This window comes from Lissotriton helveticus, chromosome 7, assembly GCF_964261635.1.
Source record: "Lissotriton helveticus chromosome 7, aLisHel1.1, whole genome shotgun sequence".
NCBI lineage: Eukaryota > Metazoa > Chordata > Amphibia > Caudata > Salamandridae > Lissotriton > Lissotriton helveticus.
The window spans coordinates 1,197,716,874-1,197,741,461 of record NC_136068.1 but is presented as its reverse complement, the minus strand read 5'-3'; the positions used below and the strand labels follow the sequence as shown (position 1 = coordinate 1,197,741,461).

Genomic DNA, 24,588 nt, shown 5'->3' with positions numbered 1-24,588 from the left:
AACCATGATGAGCCAAAGCAGGAGGAAAAGTACACCTAACACAATCCAAAATTCAATCCATGGTGAAATCAGATATGTTTCTTTGAGTTGATGAAAGAGTTCAGTTACTTTGTCTTTGAACGTTTTTGTTGTTGGCGTTTCTTCATGCTCGCTTGGATCTTCAGAAAAGTCATCGAAATTGATGAAGTAGCCAGATGCAGTTCTGTCAATTGTTGGAATTGCTTCCGGATTTTCTTTAGTATTTGGATCTTTCTTTGAAACATTAGTATAGTCCGAGGCTACATCGTTGTAGACTGGTGTTTCTTGACGAACTGTTGCAATTTAGGTTTCAAGAGGCACAAGTTCCATGGCTTTGTTGCATAGTCCTTTTTTATTCACTGCAGGTTTATTAAAAGTGATTAGTCTTTCAGTTTGACCCTCTTCGATTGTAGCAAATTTTGGTATTCTGCTATTTCTTGGGAGTCCACTGGGCCTACTACTTATTATTGGCCACATGATTGTGGTTTTACCAGGTCGATGGATACAACTTGGTTCTCCATTTTACCAGCAAGGGGCGGTAGTACTACTGATCTTGTTCCGCTGACAGCTAAGACAGGTACTGCTTTTCTGTGAGAAGGCCCAAATTCCTTCTTCACCACGATTTTTTCTCTGACCAGATCCCCAATCTTTGGAATCCAGACAGGTCTTGCTGGGACAGGTGGTTTTTCTTCAGTGGCTGTTGGTTGTTGCTTTAATTTTATGTTACTCAGGCTTCTTCTTGTTTCATTTAAGTCCTGTAAAACAGCCAAACGGACTTTGATATCAAAGGCTTTTTCTTCTACCACTGAAGTGTGACTATCAAGATCCTGAATATGCATTCTAGTACAGAACAATAGTTCGTAGGGAGTGAGACCTTTTAGAGAATTTCTTGGCAGATTGTTAAGACTACGTTGGACACTTGTTAAATGTTTGACCCACCCATCACCCGAACCTAATACCCTCGCCGTTATAGATTGCTTTATGTCACAGTTTTTTCTTTCCACTACCGCATTTCCCTCAGGATGGAAGGGAGAAGAGTACCGCAATGTAATGCCCATGCTGGTCATGGCCTCTTTGTAAGCCCTAGAGCTGAACACAGGACCCTGGTCAGAATGTAGCATGCAGTTTGCGTATATGCGATAAAGACTCGCAAATCTTTTATAACAGTTCTGGCGTCAGCCAAGCGCTGGTGTCTGCATTTTAAGTGAATCTAGTCTTAATATTTATGAGACCGCGTTTCTCCTGCTGGATTTTTGCGTATAGATAGCCTTATGCTTTCTAATAGTGGTGTCCTGGCACCAATCTGGTCCGGTTCACGACTGCGATCTCGGTTGCAGTCAGGACAATCTTTTGCAAATTTGTAATGTTGCAAGCTCATCCCCGGCCACCAGTTTCTGATTGTAATTCTTTTAGAGATTTCACGATCTCTAGGTGTCTTAGACCCTCCCCCATGTGTGTGTCTGCTATTAATAAGACTCATCTGTTCGTGTTTGGAATTACTCTGTCCCCCACTCCAGGGATTTGAGCAAAAGGAACGGAGTTTGCATCTATTATGTATGTATAATTGAGTGGATAGCCTAGAGGTAATGCTGCATAGTCGCCTTTTTAATGAGGCTTTTACCGCTAGCATAGTTTCTCCGTCTATGTATTTTTTAGAACGCTTTTTTGTGGCTACGGAAGCCGGTAGGACCGCTGCCGCTGTGGCTTTGTTAGCCAATGAATTCCCTGCAACGTGAACGCCATCACGTTGATGACTCAGTGTATGTATCACGTGAGTCTTTTGTAGTTCTTTCTGTAAAAGAACTACTTGTTCCCAGAGCTTTTTATGCTTTATTGTGGAACCTGTGTCATCTTTGTAACCGTTTTGAATCCAGGTCTGCATGTCATTATTGTAAGACTTGACGCAGTAATGAGAATCGCACACTATTAGTGTGGGGAATTCGCGATCGGCATTTTCAAGCGCCATCTTTAAAGATCTTATTTCAGCTCGCTGAATTGAACAGTTTCTGAGTGATTCAGTTTTGGTGACTATTGGTCTGAATTTACCAAAGCGCCAGCAACCTTTAACAATCGCGCACGCTGCGTTGTAGGATTTGTTCTCTACATCGTAGTGTTGTGCAAATCTGTCCATGTAGATTACACATGTGTACTGTTCGAGAGGCAGAATTTCGATTGGCAGAGGATATTCTTCTTCATATTCTAGATTTTCTATTTTTTTTCATTTTCGGGTCAAAATAGTACTTCACGTCTTCTGCAGCAAGAGAATTTTCCCACTGTATCCATTTTGGATCTAATGCCACAGCAGTCAAATTGCGTGGGCTTGTTAATGCCTCAAGGGCTGATTCTGCTGTTAAAACAGTTATTCTTCTGCCTTGGGCTTGGGCTCTTTCTTTCTTTACAGCAGTTTGAACCGCTTTTAGAATTTTTTCAGTAGAACTGAATTTCATTTCAGCTTGTGTGTACAAATGTGATTTGTAATCTATTGGTACCGTTTCTCCCTCATTAGAGGTTAGGTACGTGAATCCGCATCTTCCTGGGATGACTCGGATTACAAGGTTGCGTACGTTTTCGCGAGTTTGCAATTTAGTTTTAGCTAACATGTCTGTTTGCAATGATCTTAAAATTTCTGTGTGTTTCTGAGTCCAATTTATTGGTTTGAAATCAGGTTTTATTAATTCATAGAGAGGTTTAACTCTCTCTGCATAATTTAGAATTATGTTCTTCCGAAATTCAGGAAACCTAGTATTGATTCTAAGTTCTTCAGCGTTTTAGGTGCTTGGAGTACAGCACACTTCTCTAAGAAGTTGTCTGCTAGGCTTTTGCCTTCACTTGATAATTCATATCCTAAAAACAGGACAGTTAGATGGGCAATTCTTGACTTTTTAAAGTTGAATTTGTAACCCTTAGCTGCAAACCCAAGTATTATGGTGTTCACTCTTTTCAAGTGAGTCTCCAGGTTATCATCTGTGAGATAGATGTCATCGACATAAGATAATGCCTCATCATCATATATTTGTAGTAACTCTGTTACCCTTGCTGAGAATAATCTTGGGCTGTTCTTGAATCCCTGTGGGAGTCGACAGAAGTGTTTTTGCGACCCCATTATTGAGAAAGCGGTCAAATACCTACTTTCAGGTGCAATGTTTTGACAAAAGAAACCATTTGAGATATCTAATGTTGTTTTATATTTTTTGCGCACGATGTTATTCATTAGTGCTGCACTGTGTGAGTTTTGTACTGCAAATGTTTTGCAACATGAGTTAAGGTGTCTGTAGTCTGGCTTGGAGACAGGAAACAAAGGATTGTTCATTTGCGAGGTGCATATTTCAATCACCCCCTGGTATTCAAGTTGATCTAAGATCTCCCTGACTTGCTTTTTAGCTTCTTGTTTAACTGGGTACTGCCTTTGTGCAGTGGGTTGATTTTTTTAACTGGATTTTGTGGTGAGGAGAATCCTCTCCCATCCTACATGATTTTTATATAATGCAGGAGCTTGAGCCACTGCCCATTTTCTTGCATATATGGATTTTTTATGAATTGAAATATGATTTGAGAAGGCAGGCATAATCATTTCTTCGTCATGAGGGCACTCCCTGACATACTCTGGTGGACAGTCCTTCTCAGCTAACAGGATGTCATAGCCTTTCGAAAGGTTATCGCAAAAGAGACCCCTTACTTCCCTAGTCTTGTCCCCCTCTATACGTAATGTTATTTCGTATAACTTATAGGGTTTGCTAACTCTGGTGTCTGCAGTTTCCACTTGAATGTATTCATTCGTGTCCACTGTCTCCAGAAGATTCATCAGGATCTTGCAAGCTATGGTCACTTCTGCTGCGCTGTCTAGCATTGTCTGGGCCCACTCTCCGTTTTTCAGTTGTGTCCTCAGTATCCTCGGCATGTTTTATTATTTTAATACTAGCTACCTTCTTCTTTGGATATTGTAATTTTTTACTTTGAGGAGCAGGTTCCTTGTCTTTGGACTTGACGTGCTCTTCCTTGTGTTCTGACCATCCTCTTCTTTCCGATTTCTGTGAGGAAGTCTGAAAAGATCGAGAGGGACGTGTATCAATATCTTGCTATCTGTCAGGTTTTCTCAATTTATCCCTATCTCTAAGGTTGTATCTTTTCTCAGAGGGCTCCCTCTGGGGAGACTTGCCACCTCGTTCTGGAGATCTATCTCTCCGTTGAGGAGACCTTCCTCTGGACTGGAATCGTTATTCTCTGGGAGTGGATTGTTTATTACCATCCCAACTCTTTTTTGGAGTATTTAGATTATTTTTAATAAATGTTTTTTCAGGATTTTCAATTAGTTGGGGTTTTACTGGTTTCCCACCCAAACTATCTCTTCCTAGTTCTTCATAGGATTTTTCAATGATTCTGGCAAGTTCAAAAGGTTGTTCTGCTATATCTGTTTCTTTCATTTTCTGGAGGTATGTTATATCGTCCATAGCCAATTGAACTAATTCTCTATATGCCTTTTTTAATTCTTTTAGTTTAACTAAGAGTTCTTCACTTGACATTTCTTCAATGTCGGGATGTGGTGTGTAGCTGGCTAGAACCGGCCACATGGCTCATGGTCTACCTAGAGGACCGAGCCTGGTGATGTGATTTTGATGTTTTAGGGCGCCTTTAAACCAGAGCAGGTGCTCTTGGTAAGTTAGTGGGATTTCAACGTCCTCGAAAGGAGCGTATTCATCCAGAGGTTCCTCTATTTTGTAATAGTGGAATTCGTGTGTTACAGCGTTTGCTGCTGGAAAGTTTATCCATGAATAGAATACCTCTGTCTGCCGATATTCATGGGCCTCTACCACGAATATGACTGTAACACCTCTTGGTGTTAGTCCATTTTCTATAAGTTTAAGAGTTATAATTTTTCTTACATTTACCGGAATGATTATAGCATTCGGGTCATTTTCTTGGAGACTTGTGTCATCCGCTAGGAGTTGAGCTGCTATTCTAGCTGCCTCCCTTTCGTCTTCACTTTCTACCATTTTTACTGACAGAAAGTTTTTTGTTGCAGATCGAGTTTCAAGGGAAACAAAGATTAGGTGCACAATATTTTGGAACACTGTATCCTTCAATGTTGACTAAACCAAAACTAATACATATGAATCTCTTCCTACTAAGTTCCGGCGGATATTAACCTTTTACCCACTCCAGACGTCTTTTGGAGTATTTACGGGAAAAAGGGTCTGTGTGAAAAAGCACGACTGAGTTACTCTAATGTCTTGCGTTAGATTATCGCCTTACCAAACGTTGGGCGCCATGTAGTGTAGTTCCTATATTCCCAATAGGCTCTGCGCATTGGAATAATATAGACAGCAGTGTAGACGTAGGACTGAGGTCGACTAGGTCTCTACTGACTATATTAGACTTAATTAGTTTTGCCAGCTAGCTCAGAGGTCACTAGAAACTTTCTCGAGTAAACAAGGAGGAGTTTAACTTCCCTGGATAAACAAGAAGGAATTAGCTTCTGACAACCATAAACATGACAACTTTGCTCCCTCAGAATAAAGAGTGTATCTCTAGAGTCGTGTGAAAACAATAGACGGTTATTTCACTCAGTCAATCGTGCGTACTTAGTTTCACCAGAGTGCAGAGAAATAGAGAGACGGGCGTTTTCAATAAAAGGTGTTATTTATTGAGCAGTCTTCTTTCTCATGCAAGAGAAATGCATTGCCACAAGTGCAATACTTATCATAAAGTAAAGAGCACTAAAAGTAAACGCTGTAAGCTCGGCCTGCACTACTGACGGTGGTTTCAGTATAAATGTGTATACACGTTTTCAAAGTTTAGTAATATGAAGCTATGTATAATGCTCCCAGAATGCTCTCTGATTTTATGCAAATATTTGCCAAAGCTTCAAAGCAAGAGTGATGATTCTTTGCTTTCAAAATAAAATGTTTAAAAAAAAATGCAAGTAGGAAAAAAACCATTTTGCTACTGTAAGATTTTAGGTACCATATCTTTGCAGCATCATTTAGCAACATATTGATGTATGCTTGTATTTCCCCAAAAATATTCATAATGGAAAATCAGTGTAACCAGTTTAAATAAGATTACCGGACACAAAAACAAACAAGCATTGGCAAAGCCAGTAGGTCTGAAATTGGTGGTCAGCCTTTTGGTTTTGTCAGTGCGTGACTTGTTCAGGCATGGTTTTTGTAAAACCATATCCGTGTGCGAGCTGCTGAGCCCTCCCCATTCTAACAAGCATTGGCAAAAGCAAAAAAAAAAATGTTTGGTCTCAAAAAGCACACATTGCCACAGCAGTTCCGGGCACTGAACAAAACTACTTTGTGTGCCAATATGCTCCTTATCAAAGAGCAAAATACTTTCACTGACAGTGAAGCCATCTGATAGACGGAGAGAAAAAGAGAGCAAGAGAGAGACGGAATTTTATTAAACACAATAGGTCATGGTTAACGCCAGGCCCAATTATTAACGAAAGTCTCAAAAGTGCATCCATGGTATATATCTTGCATTAAGTGCATATATACAGTTTCCATGAATTCACAAGAATTTACAGAAGTAGGCCAAGAAATAGTACTCCTAGAAATTATTTGTGAACTGCATTTTACCATGAGCACATGTGCATGTGTAGATTGGCTCATGTGAAAATCTTAATGTTTCAAGTTCACTTTTCCTGTAAACACTTTTTCCCCAACCCTGGAAGAAGTTTTACGTCTGCGACTGTCAGGAGTAAATTTCCAACCTTTTTCAGTACGGAAAAAAATTAGAAAAGAGTTGGTGCAATCCCAACATGCACGTTAGTAGGTTTGCACAGATTCAAAAGGGCATTCCAACCCTTGAACTATTTCTTACCAATACCTTCAGCCCAGTATGTAGACCTGCAGAAACATGGCAGCATAAGGGAATTGCTAGTATGCAACCCTACTATGGTACGAGCCCTCGCATAATTAGAGAGGTCATATCAGAACTCTTATATAATGAGATTGCTGCCGTAATTTGTCACCGCATTACATGACACAAAAGGGACAAGTGGATTTTGTTTCAGGGCAAGTAGATTTATGAAGCAACCTGCCCCATGGACAAGTAGATATTTTATTAAATTCCACACCCCTGAAGTAGCAGTTTAAGTTAAGTTGGTTTTGCCAAGGATCTGAATCAAGAATTCTCTTAAGGGTTTAGTCAGCTCCGTACCTTTGTTCTTAGAATGAAGGAGGTCTTGTATCTCTCTCTCAGGACTCGATATCCCAGTAACCCGCAAGGGTGGCTGAAAACACCGGAGATGGATTTTCTTGGCTGGAGAAAAGGACAGCGTCTCTCTCAGTGCGTCAAAGGGGAGGGGCGACGTCCGTGGGCTCTCGCATCAGCTGGGCTCTCGGGCAAGTAGATAGCCACTCTGCTCCAAACCACCGTGTGTTTGCTTAAGGCAACATTGGTATATTTATACCTGAAAGGTGACGTAAGGTTGGACATAAGACATCACCAAGAACTAACAGTTCTTTCTGACTCTAGGAGTTCTTGTGCAAATCAAAACAAGAGCAGAGGGATTTCCTGGGCTGCTGGAGGCTTGGTTTGTTTAAAGAGCGCGTTGTACTTTCTAGGAGTCTAGGGGAGTAGCCATGCTGTATTTGGACAGCATGGGCTATTACTAATTATGGATATGATTCTTATGCCTTTATAAGGATATTATTATTATAGCCATATAAGGGCATGAATCAGGAATATTGAATTAGGGTCCTAGATAGAAACACAACATTACCATTGTTACTGTCTCCATCTGTGCTACTGTTGCTACAGCTGCTCTTCCCATGGCCATCTGATCCCAAGTGCCTTGCAATAATTCCACGGTGGTACCCTAGTTCTGCCCCAGTTTCTTTCTGTCCTTTTTATCTTTCTATCCTTCTCTTGCTTTCTTCTATGGTAGTGGAGTATGTAAACTTGTATTTCCTGCCAGGGTTTGGTATCTAAACCAACTACACTGTCCAACTTGTTCTGTATTTCAGTGGGTAACTCTTTCTTCAATGTATTGTAGAAAAACGTGACTTGTGGGCCCATGTTGGCCCACAGCTGTCCGGTTTCCTGTCCCCAATCTTCCCTTGTTCTGTTGAGGAAATAGTTTATGCTTTCCTCTGGCTTCATGGTTTCTGCCATTACCCCACCTACATCTGGTCGGGCAGGGAATATTTCTCTCAGGGCGATCCAAATCCGGTGCCCGTTTGTATTAAATTCAGCCTGTCATTCTGAGTATTTGTTAGCGTGATTGCTGGAATGCAGGCTTGGGTAAACACTGTGTTTCTCTGCGACCCAATTAGACTCTTAATATCCCCTATCGCTTAATATTCTCTGTCGCTAGCTTGATACCTTCTATGTTTTTCTCGTAGCATACAAACCCTTTCCCTGTCCCATCTAGCAATGACGGTAACTTTGTCGTCAGTCCCTTTTTATCCATCTGGGCCCCTGGCATGCATATAATCCCTGCTTTGCCCTTCTGCAGTAGCTGGCACATTCTTCATCTAAGTGACTCTACAGATTTCTCCTTAACATATTACATGTAGAGGAAGTCCTAACTGGGGTTTCCAACTTCATGCCAGATGCAATCCTCAGCTACTGCCATGTACTCGGGCTCAAATGATCCTTCCTTTGGCCAAAACCTCTCATACGTGTCCTTCTCCTCAGTCCAATCTGCTAACCGATCACACAAAGAGTACACAAAAGACTTGCCTTCCTCTTTTGCTATTATCCCCCTTGGGTTTGGTCTATCTTTGTCATGCACCCGTGTGGAGCAGGGCATGTTCTCGTCACTACTCTCCTTGTGTGCATGCAAAGGTGCCATTTTGTTTTTTCCTGCATCGAGGGTGAGTAAGTTCCAGGCTGTCTAGAGCCTTAATTTCTTGGTCAGCTCTTCCTCTTTGTTTGACTCTGAGCCTACTAGTAGCCTTTCATCTACCTCCGTTTCATCCCAGCACAGCCCCCTGTACCTGTCTCCTCTTCCCTCATGTAAACTCTTGCTCTAATTCCTGGTTGCATGCCCTTTTACTCTCAAGCAGGAGCTCACACCTCTCTTTCTTAAACAGTCTGGCCTGTCTCCTTTGCTCTGAATTACATGTTGCTTTTGTTGACCTGGCATTGCTTACAAATTCACCTTCTGTTTACTCCTCGGCTACCTGGGCAAACCCTTTGACCCCACCCTTGTCATTGGTCCCTGGGAACTGGAACGCCCTTCCTCTCCCAAGCTTCCTGAGTCGCTATTGAAATCTGCCACAAACTTCCCTGACACTCGTTTGTGCCCGTCTAAACTGGTGGAGGTGTGCGTTTGATTGCCGCTGAGGCGTCACGTGTTGAGCGTTGTGGATGGGGAGTCGAGCTTTTGAGGACACTCTCCAGGGACGTGGGCTGCACTGGAGTTGTTTGGGCTTGCTTGGTTTTGGTTCTCTATGGCTTAGACCCAACTGACCTTCGTTTGGTGGGGGGGCACGTCAGCTGCTACTGCTGCTGGGTTTGAATATCCTAACGCAGGAGGAGCCGGTGTGAGAACATCCATCCCTGCGTTTGATGGGGGAGGTGCTGACGGTTTTGGCTTCTTCAAAGATGGACTATAATTCTAGCAATGCCTCTCTATTGTCTCTCTTTTGACCTGCATCTTTGCTCTTTATATGTGTTTTGGTGTGCTCAATTATGTTTGTGTCAAATATTCCCCCCTTTAGGCTAGGGAAATGTGTGTGCCTGCGTGTGTAAATGCCACTCTTGGCAAAACTTATTAAGTTTCTTTATCTGTGTGGGGCACCTAGTTTCCATATGCTCCAATGGGGTATCCATGACAATTTCATTAATTTGGATAAATACAAATCGAATAACGTTTCATAGTTTTGCTTGTCTAATCTTAGGGACAATTTGATGTGGTGCACTCTTAAAAATTACGTACTAGGAAGCTCAGCACTTTTACAGTAATCCATCAAACAACTCAACTGAACATTTAAATAAAACAAGATAAAATGCATACGTAGTATTACAACATTGTGCAAATGTGCGATATGTTAAAATAGCATCTGCATGATCTCAGTTTTGGCACATAATACAGTTTGCAATTAATAATCAGCACAACATTATCATATGCCCATTCCAATTCAATATATGTTGACAGAAAAAATTAACTTTATCAAAAAAACATGGCATGCTTGCTACACAGATTATGCTCTCTAAAGGGATGGTTTGCGTGGAAGATGTTCCTAAGTGAGCTCAATAGTCTGCCAATATCCGCTTCTTTACAGAGGCGGTAGTTATAGAACCCATATCGTAATAACTCTATAATCGCTGGCCACACACAGTTACGCCCAGTTTCCTGGGTCCAAGTTTTTCCTCATGCCCAAATTACCCCCTGATTTATCGTTCAGGTTTGAAGCTAGATGCACATTCCACACTACTTTCAGATATTAAGGGTGTTATGAAACCTCTTTAGCACTGAGAATACAATGGACTTAAAACCTATTAGACTGAGGTGCCAATTCCACTAAATCAGGATATCTATATCTCAAAAATAGTGTCCTGCAGTGAGGTTTCATCAGTCAGTCAGTATCAGATCGATTGGATGTTAGACTGGCTTCTTGACTATCATCCTACCCCATTCTCGCATATCCGGATCTTTGTGATTTAAAAAAAGGGGATAGTCTTTCATTCTTCCTTTTTTGGTTAAGTTACTCTTATTCTAAGTCTGCTGAATTGATTGGTGAACCTGCCATTGAAGTCTCTTGGACAGAAGTTCCCTGTGCTGGCCTGTCTGATTCAGTGACTCGGTCACTATCCTTTTCCCTGACCCGCGCTCATTCCGTGGCCAATTCAATATTCATAGCAGGGAGCCTTGGTGCATGCAGGGATTTCCATACTTTCTTGCTCTTTGGACAAATCAGCTCTAATTAGTGCGATATTCTGTGTCCCAATTTTAGTGGGGGCACATTTTTCAGTTTTTGCTAATCCCATCCTACTGTGGATCCCATGTCTTCCTCTTTCTGTTAGGTAGTGGCCATATTGTTGTCTCTAGTTGAGCCGTTAAATTGCGACTTCACCATCTCCGTTTTCTCCATTCACTAGCAGTCTCCCTACATTGAGAACCTATAACTGTGTCTTTAACTCATAATCCACGCATTGCTCTCAAACCTTTCAACTGCAGCCTTCTACTCCTTAGCTCTCCATAAGGCAACACAGCTTTTCTCAGTGCTTGGTACCATATTTACCCCAATCAGTCTCTGACAAGTCAAGCAGCTTGTTTGCACTGTTTTTTTGCCAAGGTAGCAACCTCCTGCATCAATATCCTTTCATCTGATTACATCCCCAGGTGGAGCTGACTACAAGAGCAGAGCAACCGATGGCGTGGTGTTCTGGCAGGGGAGCCACAGAAAGCCCCAACATTCAAGAGGGTGGTGCACTCACTGGTTGGTGCCTCTAAATCCAAGTCAGGAGCAGTGGCTATAGCGTCTCCATCTCTCTCTCTCTGTCTCACCACTGTATCACCGCCATCGGTCACCGTTGGTGTTCCGGTCTTCTTCGCTATGCAGATAGACAGTTAGGCTTAGTACACCCGAAAGTCGTACTGCCCAATATTCTGCATCCCAGATGGAATGTTACTCTTGAGCACTGTGCTCTCTCCGTCTCATCAGTCCCTGATCTTGCAGTACGCTAGTCAGCTGACTGCATGCATGCCCGAAAGTGGAGTGCAAAGTGGGAGATCAGAATAGCAACCTGTTGGGCAGACATACGGGCTCCACCTGGCCCTATCCTCCTAGGCCATATGCAGATGTTATATTGCACACAGCCATATGATTTGTGAGACTAGAAAGGACTATTAACTGTCTGATAACTGTGTAAGTCCTTGTAGTCTAGTGGTTTCTTGTATCTGATATATGGTACTATACAGACCCATTTGGTGTACAGAGGCCAATATGTTTTATCTAGTACCAAAGTAGATGAATTGGCTCCTTTTCTAAACCTCATTTACTGCAGCGCTGAAGACGCGAGTCCCTGGATCATTAATGTTTCCTTTTGAGGGTTCTTATGAGTAAGTCTGTTTCACTCGCATAGTCTTTCCTTTTTCCAAAGTCACTGCATTTTGACCCTCTGAAGAAGATATTCAGGGTTTTCTTTAACAAAACAGAGACTCATTTTTAGGTTTTGCCTGGCGAAAGCTGCGCTCTGCCCCTGTTGCCTGCTTGTGCCTCCGTTTTCGTGCCCCTGTTGCCTGCTTGTGCTTCCGTGTGCCCCTGTTGCCTGCTTGTGCCTCCGTGTGCCCCTGTTGCCTGCTTGTGCCTCCGTGTGCCCCTGTTGCCTGCTTGTGCCTCCGTGTGCCCCTGTTGCCTGTTTGTGCCTCCGTGTGCCCCTGTTGCCTGCTTGTGCTGTGTGGGTGTGTGTGGAAGGCTCTGTGTGGGTGTGTGGAGGGCTCTGTGTAGCTGTGTGTGTGGGGAGCTTTGTGTGGCTGTGTGTGTGGGGGGCTCTGTGTGGCTGTGTGTGTGGGGGGCTCTGTGTGGCTGTGTGTGTGGGGTGCTCTGTGTGGGTGTGTGTGTGGGGGGGCTCTGTGTGTGTTTGTGTGTGTCATTTGCGAGAGATAAAGCTAGTGGCATTGTAAATGACAATGCCATTTATTTATGTTAAAAAAAAACATAAATAAAAATAATGTCAAGAGCAATGCCAATAGCTCTAACTTTAACAAAGGCAAAACCATTGCATTGTAAATGCTTGTTTTTAATATATTACAAGTTCTGCCTGAAAATAGGCATCTTTCAGAAGGTTGTCTCACCTTTTGCTCAAAAATGGTAATACCAATGTTGGCAAGTGGGCAGCCATGGGTTCTCTGTTATGATAAACAGTACATCCATGTGTGTGCTATGGATGGACCTTATTGAGACCGTACTACAAAAATTCCCTACTCATAGGAATTGTCAAGCTGTTCATAGCCCACTGCAAAACGATTTTGCAGGGATTTGCTAGGTTGACTCAAGATAGTTAGTCGGTATTTCTTTAATTCTTATCATTCTGAAAATACTCGAGATTGGGACAAAACTTTATATAAACTAGCCTGCATTACCCATAAGACACTCTATTCTTGATGCACTAACAATCTTTTCCAGAAAGCTAGCCAGCAGCACCTTCTGCTCGGTGGCACCCTTCTTCTCAAAATCTAATCTTACCAGAAGACAAAAATGCTAAATCCGTACTTTCGGAACGTTTCAAGGGTCTGGAACTTTATTCCATCACTCAACAAAACAACCACTTATGACACCTCTAATAAAGAGTTTAAGGGCATCGAAGACCGCATCTTCTTCTAATGAGACTTGGATCATGCCAGGAATTACATATTCCAATGTAGTTACAGTGCCAGAATTCCTCATAATGCAGTTTAGATAGATCTACATGTTTATACTAATTTGTAACCAGAGGTATGTATTATTTGTTAAGCTCTCACTTTCTCCTTATGTATGTAATGTGTGATTCTCTTGTACACTGATTTATAATGTTTATTTTAGTTTTATATTATGACATACTTGTAACTTGATGCTCTGTAGAGTGGTCAGGTCCACGCTATATGAAACTGCTAATGCTTAGCTAGGCCAGGTTAGCTACTCTGCAGCACACATTCTTGAGGAATCGCTTCTTCCTGCATCAGTGCTAACTTTTCTTGAAGACTCCATGTCAGCACTGTCTAATTTTTTCTTATTTATTGTATTGCTTGATTTTCTATTTCCTTACCTTGGAAATAGTCTGGTATTTAAAAGTAAAATGACACTTTCTTTAAAGTAACTGGCACTCGCTAGGCAAGCTTCTCCTGATACTATAATCCACCTACCTGCCTTCCTCTCTTGTCATTTGCGTCAGTCCAACCGCCTAATTCATGAAGGAACCCAAGGTAAGTGCCCACTGTGGTCGCAAGGTCAGTTGTAGCTGCATGTGCATAAGGGTATAAGTATGCAGTACTACATGTTTTCGGTTTTGGTCTGTAACAACTTATGAAGGAGTTTACATTTGAATATAACATAAAGCTAGATTCTTAGAAGTTGTCAGTACGAGAAACAGGGTTTAGGAGTACTAGAGCCAATTTAAAATAACTTTATCTAACTGCCGGACAATGTGACAAATACCAAGGTAATTAACAGTTGTTGAATGTTGAAGCTTTTCTTATTTGTGATAAAGTAGTCTCTTTTTCACCTTTTTCCACATGTATCAATTATTTATAGAGGAGGGAGAGTATTGTCACATTAACAATTTTAGTTTTATACTATGTTTTGTGTTGTCAAAAACTGAGAATGATTCGTTTTATTCTAACAACAAGTTTCATTTAAAAGGAAAAATGTGGGAAGATGATAATAGAAATTGACAAAGACATCAAGAGGAAAGAAGAAAACATCCAGAAAAGGAGAAATGAGAGAAGTCACATCCAGGCAAGTGACTTTCAGTCTTCAAGTTTGCTTTTGGCAAAACCACAATGCAAAACTGCGGGCTCAACACATTTATTTATGGTTTTGATAGGTAAAGTGCAATTTTGTGTCACCATAGAAGTTGCCATTTGGAAACACAAGGTGCTATGCTTTATTTGTGTCTCCTATAGGCAAAGTACACTTTAGTTTCACTCTAGTAGTTGTCATTTGATAAAAGATGAGCATGAGACATTTTACATATTATACCTTTTGAAAAAGCTGAACACAAGACATTTTACATATTATACCTTTTGAAAAAGTCGAGCACAAGACATTTTACATATTGTATGGCTCTGACATGGGACCCAACATCGTTCTACTCCATTACTTTGCTTGAGTTTACATTTTTTCAGAAGCCAAAGACAGTGATTTTTAGGTACGTGGACAGACTAAGTGGACAGGGCAAAGCCCTCTCTCCTCCTCTTCTTATGTCTCTTTTTTTATTTTATGATCTCATTTTATCTTAATGTCAACTTAAACTACTCAGTAAATGCTTTTTTCTTTTTATCTTCATTAACTCCGAGCTTGCTGACCCATCTCATACACCTGCCCCTTCCCTTCTTATAGTTTGTAGATTAATTCCTGTTTACTCTTATAATATTTCCATTCCTACTACCCTGGCTAATCATGTTCTTCTTTCTCTACATTTTGTATTGGTCTTTAGCTATCTTTTCTCCCCTGATGTCTTCTCCATTTTACTGCCGTCACTTTCTATGTTCCCTCCACAGTGCAGAGCAGCTCCAGAAAAAAAACCCACTCTTCATCCGACCCTGCCCTTTTGTCGTCATTGTACTCCGGTTAGGATCTTGTCTTGGTGAAATAGAACTATTGTCAGTCAAGAATCACACAGTTTGTTTTGCTTTTCCCCAGAAACTCCTAATAATCCACTTTCTCTTCTATCCATTTCTGCAGTCTGCTCCCACCTCTTGGTGACTTTACTAACTATTTTACTTCGGAAACTAAAACCCTGTAATTATATTCTTTTGCTCCTGTGGCCCTTTCTCAGTTGTGTCAGTCCAAAGTACAGTCCTTTCCAGAACTCTCTGACTCTCGCCTGACAGCTTTTATTTCGTCCATGTTTCCTCCTAAATTACCATGTCTTACTCTTCTCTTTAGCCGCCTTCAGCCACTGGTATAGCTCCAGATTCTATTCACTCTTTACCTGCAAAGAAGAACCGCGCCTTAAATATTTTAAATGGGACCTCTTTTGTTTGTGACTTCATCATATAACATAGAGGTAAAATGTGCATCTTTCTCCTCTACGCTTTGGCTAATAATTGGCTGCAGAATTCATTTATAACTTAGGGGTGACCTGACAAAGCCGCCAAAGTATGCCAAATTACAATTGTTTTCATAGAGATGGAAATAGTGCTTGGCAAGAGGGCGAGGAGAGTGAGTGTTTGTGTTTGTGATAGGTTCTGGTTTCTGAAAGCGGCTTCTCTGGGCTTTATAAAACAGATCGAGTCTAAAACGTATTGTTGAAACTTTCTGTAATAATGTTTGTAACTGGGGTTCAATGTTTCCTATGTTTACTGTTTCTCTATATTTGCAGTTATAATAAAAATGAGTGAGAATAACAATGGTGAGCTCAGAACATTTGTATGCATTACTAGAAAGTAAAGATTCCTACTTTAAGCAGTGTAGTACGATCACTTTTTCACCACACAAAGTCACATTCATTTCACAAGATAGTGTTTGTATATTGCACACAGAGACATTGTTGATGGAGGTTGCATCTGCAACTTTTTGTATTAAACATATTATAGCGGAGGGAACTCTGCAGAAACATCTTAACTGCTGAGGTTGTCGAGGGCGATCAACTTGGGTCGGATGCGAGTGATGGTGGGTCAGATGTGGAGGAGAGCGGGGGGTTCGTGATGCAACTGTGTCAAGTCCCTTGGTATACGATTGTTGGCACCCAAAGTGGTCTGACCCCACTGTCACTATGTTTTGCGTTTTGTCTTGTACTCAAATTTATGTGGGCCGCCTGCTCGCACCTGTACACCCACCCTGTTGTTATTGTAAAATGAACAATAAAGGTTTTGAAAAAAAAAAACTTATTATACTGCTTCGTTACCTAGAATACAATGGTCACAGATGTACAAGTCCCATAGTTCGTCTGAAAAAAGCTGACTAACAGCCAGCAACTGGGACTTGGCTTAGAATGAGTTTTCAAAACGAGCTGGCTTTGCATCTCTTGACTTTACAATTGACATTGAAAAATAAAAAAGAAACACATTGTGTGTCAGGGAAAGGTGTGCTTTTTGAAATTTTTTACCCAGGAGCGTAAATTCAAGGATAGGTACCATTAATTCTGCCCAAAAATGTGGAATTCCATAATCGTAGTTTACAGTAGTAATGCTAAGATTTTGTGTAATTCATGCAATTATAGCAGGTGTACATTATCCTCATTGCCACAGAGTACCCCACCTGTGTTGATGCGCGTAGCATATTGGACTGGAACGGGTCAAGATTGCAACTGTGCCAAGTATGTTTTTTGAGGAAGTTTTTCACAGAAAATTGTCAGGTGGGATGGCTGCAGCTGTTGACCCCAGGCTTCCCCTGCACCCATGGAACCCTGACACTCCAAAAATGTTTAGTGGAGATGCAGGAGAACCCAGAGAAAGTGACCTGTGCAGCTTGCACCATTTGTTACCATCATGCTGTGAAATCAAATTGTCGCAAAGAAAACACTTTACTTACATTTGTATGCCGCAAAAAAAACAGAATGTACTTTCCGTGGCAAAATACCTAACATCTTGCATTCCCAGACGTCTCTACATGTGGAACTGCAGGTAATGTATAGGAGAGAATTGAGCCAAAGTCGTGGCCATGTGGAATCAGTTCCATTGCAAACTGGATTGGTTGTGTTTGTGTATTTTGCTAGTTCTCTTTTGTACCATATAGCAATAGAGACATGTGTGGTACTGTTTTTTTAGGTCTCGGCTGGCGAAAGCAGTGCATGCGCTGCTCTCATCATACGAGGCTTTTGGAATCAATACAGATTCCGAAGCTCTCGGAAGCGGAGTTGAAGCCCCGGCCATCTTCCTCATTTGCAGGTGTCATCTTCTATGCAAAACGCTGGCTTCTGATTGTAAAGGAGGCTTCTTAGTCCCTCCTTGTTGCCGCCTTTTCTCCTCCTGGCCCGCCCCCGTGATTGGCTCATTTACTGGCGGCGTGTTACTAGCTCCTTTAATTACAGGGTGAGGACTTTGTTTGTCATCCCGGCTGGAGCGATTTTTAACTTTAAAACTGAGCACGGCGCGCTTCACGGACAGGGAGCTCGGATTATTTATATATTTCTTAACTTTAGCACTGAGCATAGCGCCCGCTTCAAGGACACCACGCTCAGTGTTTAAGCTAAGAAATATATGAAGAAACCAAGCGCGGTGTCCGTGAAGAGACACCGGCTCAGTTTTAAACTTAAGCATTTGCAATGCAATCGGACCGATTATATTGCAAATGCTTGTTCAGTTAGTGAGGGCTCACAACTCGGGTCTAAAATTTCTGCCCCACTTATTTAAAATTCATCAGTCACCACTCAGCAGGAGACACATATCTGCTCTATTCCGCAGGCAGAAGCCACGGAGCTCGATGTTACACGCACTAAGTCCCGCCCTCAAATGGCTAAATAAGCCTATTGGATAAAGACGACTGCAAGACTAGCGAGGCTAAATTATCCCTATCATTTGTGAGGATTACGCAGGGACTAAGCTTCACTGGGAACTTGTATTTAACAGATGGTATTAATCCTTTTCGAAAAAAGTAAATAGAAAATGCAAAACATAATAAAAGAACAAGTGGGTCAGTAAAACACAACGATTTAACAATCTGTGCCCCAGGGAGAGAAAATTTATGTATTTGCTAGGAACACAATAGAGATTCTTTCTGTGTAAAGGAAGCTTTCTATCACCGGCTCTTTGCAGGTCACCAGCTCGAGAGGCCTGTAATCACAGCAGTTGGTGCTTGTTTGTCTGTACACAGTGTTCAACAAACTGCGGTTACAGTGGCACGTAGAAAGGTATTTAACGTCACACCCTATTTAACTGCGATAACATAGAGAGCCTATTAACTGGTTAACTACGGAGCATTCCCCACCCCAGTGCACAGCCATCTTTTAGATATTTGGGGTAGTTGCGCTCAGGTCCCCATAACACAGAAGGTATCCACGACAAATCTGCGTTCTGTTTTTTTTCCCCATCATAATGGTATCCAGGGTTTGTGGATTCCCCAGACAGAGAAAATAGCCAATATATAACTACATTTTGTGTTTTTTTCCAGTAAAGTTGGGGAAACAGTCCTGCAAAAAAGTGTCTTAGTTTTTCTCCCTGAATAATAGCGCCTAAATTTGCCGTGCTAAAATCACTAACTTTCCAACCTTTGGGAACATGCACAGCTGTATAAACAAGCATTAACAATGCAATAGGTTTCAGGATAAGCAATTCAGGATAAGTTCCACCTCAATAATATTGAATTTTATAACTTCCTACACATTAAAGTAGCTCTAGCAAAGGCTAACCTGAAAGATGCCACTCCTTCCCTCCTAGATTTATTCCCCTCCCTTAACAAACAAGGACACCAAGTCTCTAGCTTGTACAAATTAATGCGTCCGCAAGCGTCCTCCCTAAATGCACCCATCCAACGATACTGGGACTCATTCTCCTCCGTACCGAACTCGGACACAATTTGGGCCAGAACGTGGGAATCCACCACCCGCCACAAAATATGCCCTACACTGTCTCAAACCAAGTTCTGGCTTCTACATAAAGCATTCTGGACTCCCAGGAGGTTGTTTCTTCATAAAATCAAGGACGATGACACGTGTTGGAACTGCTCAGGGGTGGGAGGAGATCTGGAGCACCTAGTCTTCAAATGCCCCTGTGTTATCTCGTATTGGGATAGGATCTTTGGTTTCGTGAAGGAAGTCCTCCATATTACTCTGCCAAGAGAATTCTCGTCGCTTGTACTAGGTTTTGCCAAAGCCGTCACTCTCAATGAAAACGATAAAGCCCTACTGGACCTGCTGCTGACGGCTGGGGTTAAAATCATACTTAACAACTGGAAAAGCACGAACAAAGCCTCCTTCCCTCACTGGTTGAACTGGGTATCGTACTTGAGAGGTGCTGACAATATATCCTTGACCTCCACCCCGTGGAGACCCCCATCGAGGAAAATCTGGTCCTCGCTAGACACTCATTTTGATGCATACAAACCTCCTTGAATCTTGTCTACAAGGTCCTAGAGCGTGTCATCACACAATGTTTCATTCTGATTGTTAGCCAGTCTATGTTTTTGTACATTCTTATCCACAGAGTGATGACTCCAGCTCCCACATGTACTACAGGTTTGGTTTACGAAAATGTACATCTTATGTAGCCTCTGCACTAGTGGGGTGGTGCCTATCTCCTTCAAGGTCAGGCTATACATGACATCAGGTATCATCGGAATGTATGTGGACATTTTAAGGGGATTCTTATGTAACGTGAAGGACTCATTGTTTTATGGACTCAATTGCATTATTGGTACCAACTTTCTGTATTCCTATTCATGTGACTTATTATTGTTTCAACGCTCTGTAACTATTCGTACTGAACCGACTATTCCTGTACTGATGAATCTCTTTTCAGCTCCTAATAAAAATCTTTTGAACTAAAAAAAAAAAAAAAAAAAAAAATGCAATAGGTCTCGCCTTTGATTAAGTTAAAGCTATTTGCTTTGCTAATGGTGTTGTATAGCAAAGCAAATGTTTTTTTACTTAATAAAAGGTGAAACCTATTGCATTTTCAATGCTTGTTATCACAAGTCTGGGAACACAGGATGGTGAAACATTAGCTTTTGGCAGCAGACCACTCTTCTGTGGCCCATAAATGTGAGGAAATAGTATATTTTTAACCATGGTTTATGTTTCCAGGGAGTTATAGGTAAATAGAAGTGGTACCATGTACTTGCATATCTCCCTGCATTGCACACGGTGTACGTTTCAGGAGTATCTGTGGTTGATAGGAGTCAATGTTTGCCCCCGGATTTGAAATTACAGCAGTCCCACTTGGCAAATTTCTGTAAAGTAAGTTCCTTAAAAAAAACAGACGAAATTCCCAGGTATTTGGACTGTTTCTCTTCCGGCCATTAGGTCCATCCACATACGAGGTATAATGTTTTTTATCAGGAATGGAAATGCAGGCCGGTGCAATCCTGGCTGTTGCCATCAAATTCTACTGTTTTAGGAGTAGGTCTATTCGAGTAAACAGTATTTTTTTAACAATATGTATTGTTTTCTGGGCATAACGGGTTATAAAAGCGTGTACCATCCATGAATTCCACGCCTCAGTACATTCTCCAGGGTGTCCTATTTTCAAAATTGCATAGGTTTGGTAGGTTTCTCTTCCTGTGCATCCTACAGGCAAATATTCTAAGAAGGTACAATTGCTAATGAAAGCCTGTCTAAAACCGGTGCACTATGATTCATCTCGCTAAAACAAGCAGACCTACCACTAATCGTAACTCACTGACGTAAAGTCTAAAATGATGTATACTTTGACACAGTTTTAGTCTGTTCTGCCTCATTGTAGTATGGACACCCACACATTTAGGTATTTGTACAGTTCAATTCAAAATATCTAGAATGGAGACAAAGGCAGGCTAGACAATGGTGGCGACTGCCTGGAAATTCCAGTTATCTAAAAATACACAATGCATTTGACTAGGTTGCAGAATGGGATGCACATTCCAAATTCTGCTCCTTTTTATTCTTTTTGGATCAAAAAGTGGACGTAGGAGTCCAGTGGACATTTTAGTTTGCATGACGATGGGCATATGGAGGATGGAGTGATGGCTTACTGCCTCGATCTGTTACCTCAGAAGACCTGAAATTCAGATGGGAGTTGGTAGTCAGAAATAAAAGATATATGCTTTGTAACAGTAGCCACGATTTCCCGCCCCTTTATTTTTGTTTTTAGGTCTGGCCTAGAGAGACTGCGTTATCTATCTTACCAGCCTATTGTAATCTTTAAAATGAATGCATAATATTCTTGGTAATGGTTCCTACATAAAAAGACTTTGGCTTAACCTTCTTCAGCCATCACTCTGTTGGACTGTGTTAGAACTGGGGTCACCAATTCCGACACAGTAGCTTGGCGCGAAGGCACCCGAAGGCAATGTGTAAAGCAGTGGAGCAGCACACACTCACACTGACTCAAGAATACACACGCAATGAAGAGACACCACACCAGGCCGGTTGATGAAACAAGATTCTTTATCTACTTTTAGTTCAGGTAGGTAACACTAGGTTCTCATAACATTAGGTCCATGCAGGTAACACTTCTTAGGTACTAGGCTAATGTAGGCAACATCTCTTAGGCATCAATTCAATAAAGATAACAATTCTAATATTCAGGGACATCATAGGCAACATTTCCTATAAGCATGGTCATCAAATGCAATACTTCGTGGGCATGAGTGTAACATCAAAACATTTCCTATGCATGTGGATCATTCAAGTAACATTTCTTAGGTATGGGGATCATATAGGCAACATGCACAACATTTCCTACGTTCACGTTCAATAAAGTTAATATTTCCTCTGCAGGTGTATTCTAGGAATAACTGTCACTATGCAAGGGTTAACTCAGGGCATATTTCTGAGGCAGTGTGAATACAACTGAGCACACCTCCCACCCACCAGGCTCTTACTTAGGGTGGGCGTGCAGACTCCTTCAGGCCCAGTTCATCACTAATCAGGTCAGTTCTGCGCTTACTCTAGGCCCAGACGCCAGCAGCTCCAAGAAAAGGCACACAACAACAGGCCTGGCCAGCAGGGGGTTAAAGACTGTCTCCTTGGCCCAGCCAGTCCTCACGCGATGTCGGGGGCGGTCATGGGGCTGCCACTCGGTGTCGGTCTTATCCTCCGGCAGCCCCGCTTCTGAGGTGGACCTTGCCACCCTCCTGATGCGGCTTTCTCTTCCCTTGGGGCGGCTCGACGGAGGTCCGGGGCTCCTACGCTCCTCCTCGGAGCCCCCTCAATCCTGCTTGGGCGGGCTCCGGTCTCCCTTCCACTCAAGGACCCGGGAGCCAATGAGGGTGCGGCTCTTAGGGGGCGCGACTTCGGCAACCAATGGGTGCGCGACTTAGGAGATGCGGCCGGCGCCCTGGTCGTGTAGCAACGGGTGGGCGTGAAGCCTAAACCCAGCGTGGCCTTCCCCGATACTGCGGCGGCCCTCTCCAGGCTTCGGGGGCCGCAGCGGAGATCTTCGCTGGCGCTTCCTCTCTCTGCACGGCTCCGGTTCAGCAAGGCCTCGGGGACTACAGCGGCGGTGAGTCTGGTGCGGTAACGCTTCCTCAGTGCTCACGGGGCCTAGCGCGGCCCTCCCAGAACCTCGGGGCGGCGGTGGTGATAGGCGGGCAAATAGCGCTTGAAAGTCACAGCGCGCAGGGGGCACAGTAGCAGTTCAGCCGGGTCCTGGGCTGCGGTATTGATCTGGGACAAATAGCCCTTAGATGACACAGCGCTTGGCAATGAGGGCACCAGCAGAGACTTGGTTCGCCCCGCAGCAGCAGCGCCAGCAGGCAGCAGCAGAAGGGCACAGCCTGAGTGCTCACAGGACACAGTTCCCTCAATATAGAGCTTGGCTGGCACAGCGCTTTACCTGGTGATCCCCCAGTAGCAGCAGCGCTCACAGGGTCCTCAGCGCTTCAGTCCTAGCGCAGGTGGTAGTAGGTCTTGGCTGTGGTTTCCTTGGTTGCAGTATCTAAGGGGGGAAGATGGGGGGTTGAGTTGGCAGGCACAAGAGGCAGGATGGTTCCCTGCAGCTCACTGGAGTTGGTCCCCAGGGTTTCCCCCTCACTGGGCAAGGTCAGCAGGCTGGCAGAGTCCCTCAGCTATCTCTGGTATAGCAGGGCCTAAGCTCAGTCAGTCTCAGTAGTGTAGATTCCCCCCTAGGCCCAACCGCCTATACTCCAGCAGAGGTTCCCCCAGGTCCAGTGGTGCCCCAACGAACTAGTCAGATCTCCCTCCTTTGCTCTTATACCCCTAGGTCAGGGGACCCTCCTGAAAGGCGGCAAAGCATAACTCCTCCCTGGCTAGAGGGTTCCAGGAGCTTCTACATGTCTGTCAATGGGATAAAAAGGCGGGACGGCAAAGATACAGTAGCTGTCTGTCCCAGCCTGCACCAAACTACTGGTGCGTGCATGTACAATGGCCACTCTGCAGTAGCAGGGGCCTGTGGCAGCCATGTTATTAGGAGAGAGCACCTGTAACTCAGCACTGTTTGGCAGTGGTAAGGAGCGCAGAGGCCTAGGTCCAACAAAAAGATGGTGGCAAAAAGGGGAAAAAAACGAACGGGTAAGACCACCCTAGGGCTGACCGGTGTAACAGACTGTCTTTCCCAAGCTCTGGTTAGAGAAAGCTTTAGCTATTTTGCAGTAGTTATGCCACTAGTAATAGTGGCAGGAGTAGGTCAGCACCCTCTCACTGTAAATCAGTGTACTATGTTTCCTTTGTGCTGTGCCAGTAGGATGACCACCAGTCAAGAAATACCCTTGAAAGTCAGTTGTTTGAGAATAAAATATGTTTTTCGTTATTACTCTATTAACTGATGGTTTCTGATGGTTTCTGTCCCATAATTTCGGTGAGTAGACTTCACCTTGGCTCATCTTTGATGGGACTCGGGTCTGCCCCGCGGTAACTTCAATAGACCATCCCTAATGCCTTCTCACACTCTCTTTTACTCACCTCACACTGCACTTTTTCTCACAAACTGACTTTGACCTTCAACCATTTATGCACCCACTCATTCATCCATACACACAGCCAACCAGTCATCCGTTCCAGATGTCTCAATCACTCATTTATGTGTCTCTTCGTGTAATCACTGGTCCATCCATTCATTCGTTTGCTTCCACTCTCGCCCTCCCCCGACACAGCAAAACGGGCAAAATTGCAGCCTTGTTAATGTTGCTTTCATTTGTTACAACTTTCAAAACTAGCCATGCCTAGCATTTCAAGTACAGAAACCTTATAGTGCTAAAGTACCTATTGACAATCTGATGTGAGTATAGTCAATGACGTCATGTCAAAGCTGAGTTTATTATGCCCAGCTTATGCAAAGTTGAAAAGTATTCTGTATCACGAAGGCCAGCCAAGCCA

The 24,588-nt window shown here is 42.9% G+C and overlaps 1 protein-coding gene across 2 annotated transcripts in view; it reads left to right on the top strand.

Moving 5' to 3' along the window:
- Nucleotides 1-24,588, top strand: part of RNF135 (ring finger protein 135) — a 127,404-nt gene that overhangs the window by 17,475 nt on the left and 85,341 nt on the right. For both annotated transcript variants that reach the window (XM_078654376.1, XM_078654377.1), the window contains exon 2: nucleotides 14,316-14,411. In XM_078654376.1, the coding sequence (XP_078510502.1) occupies nucleotides 14,316-14,411 (96 nt within the window). The remainder of the gene's footprint in view (nucleotides 1-14,315; nucleotides 14,412-24,588) is intronic.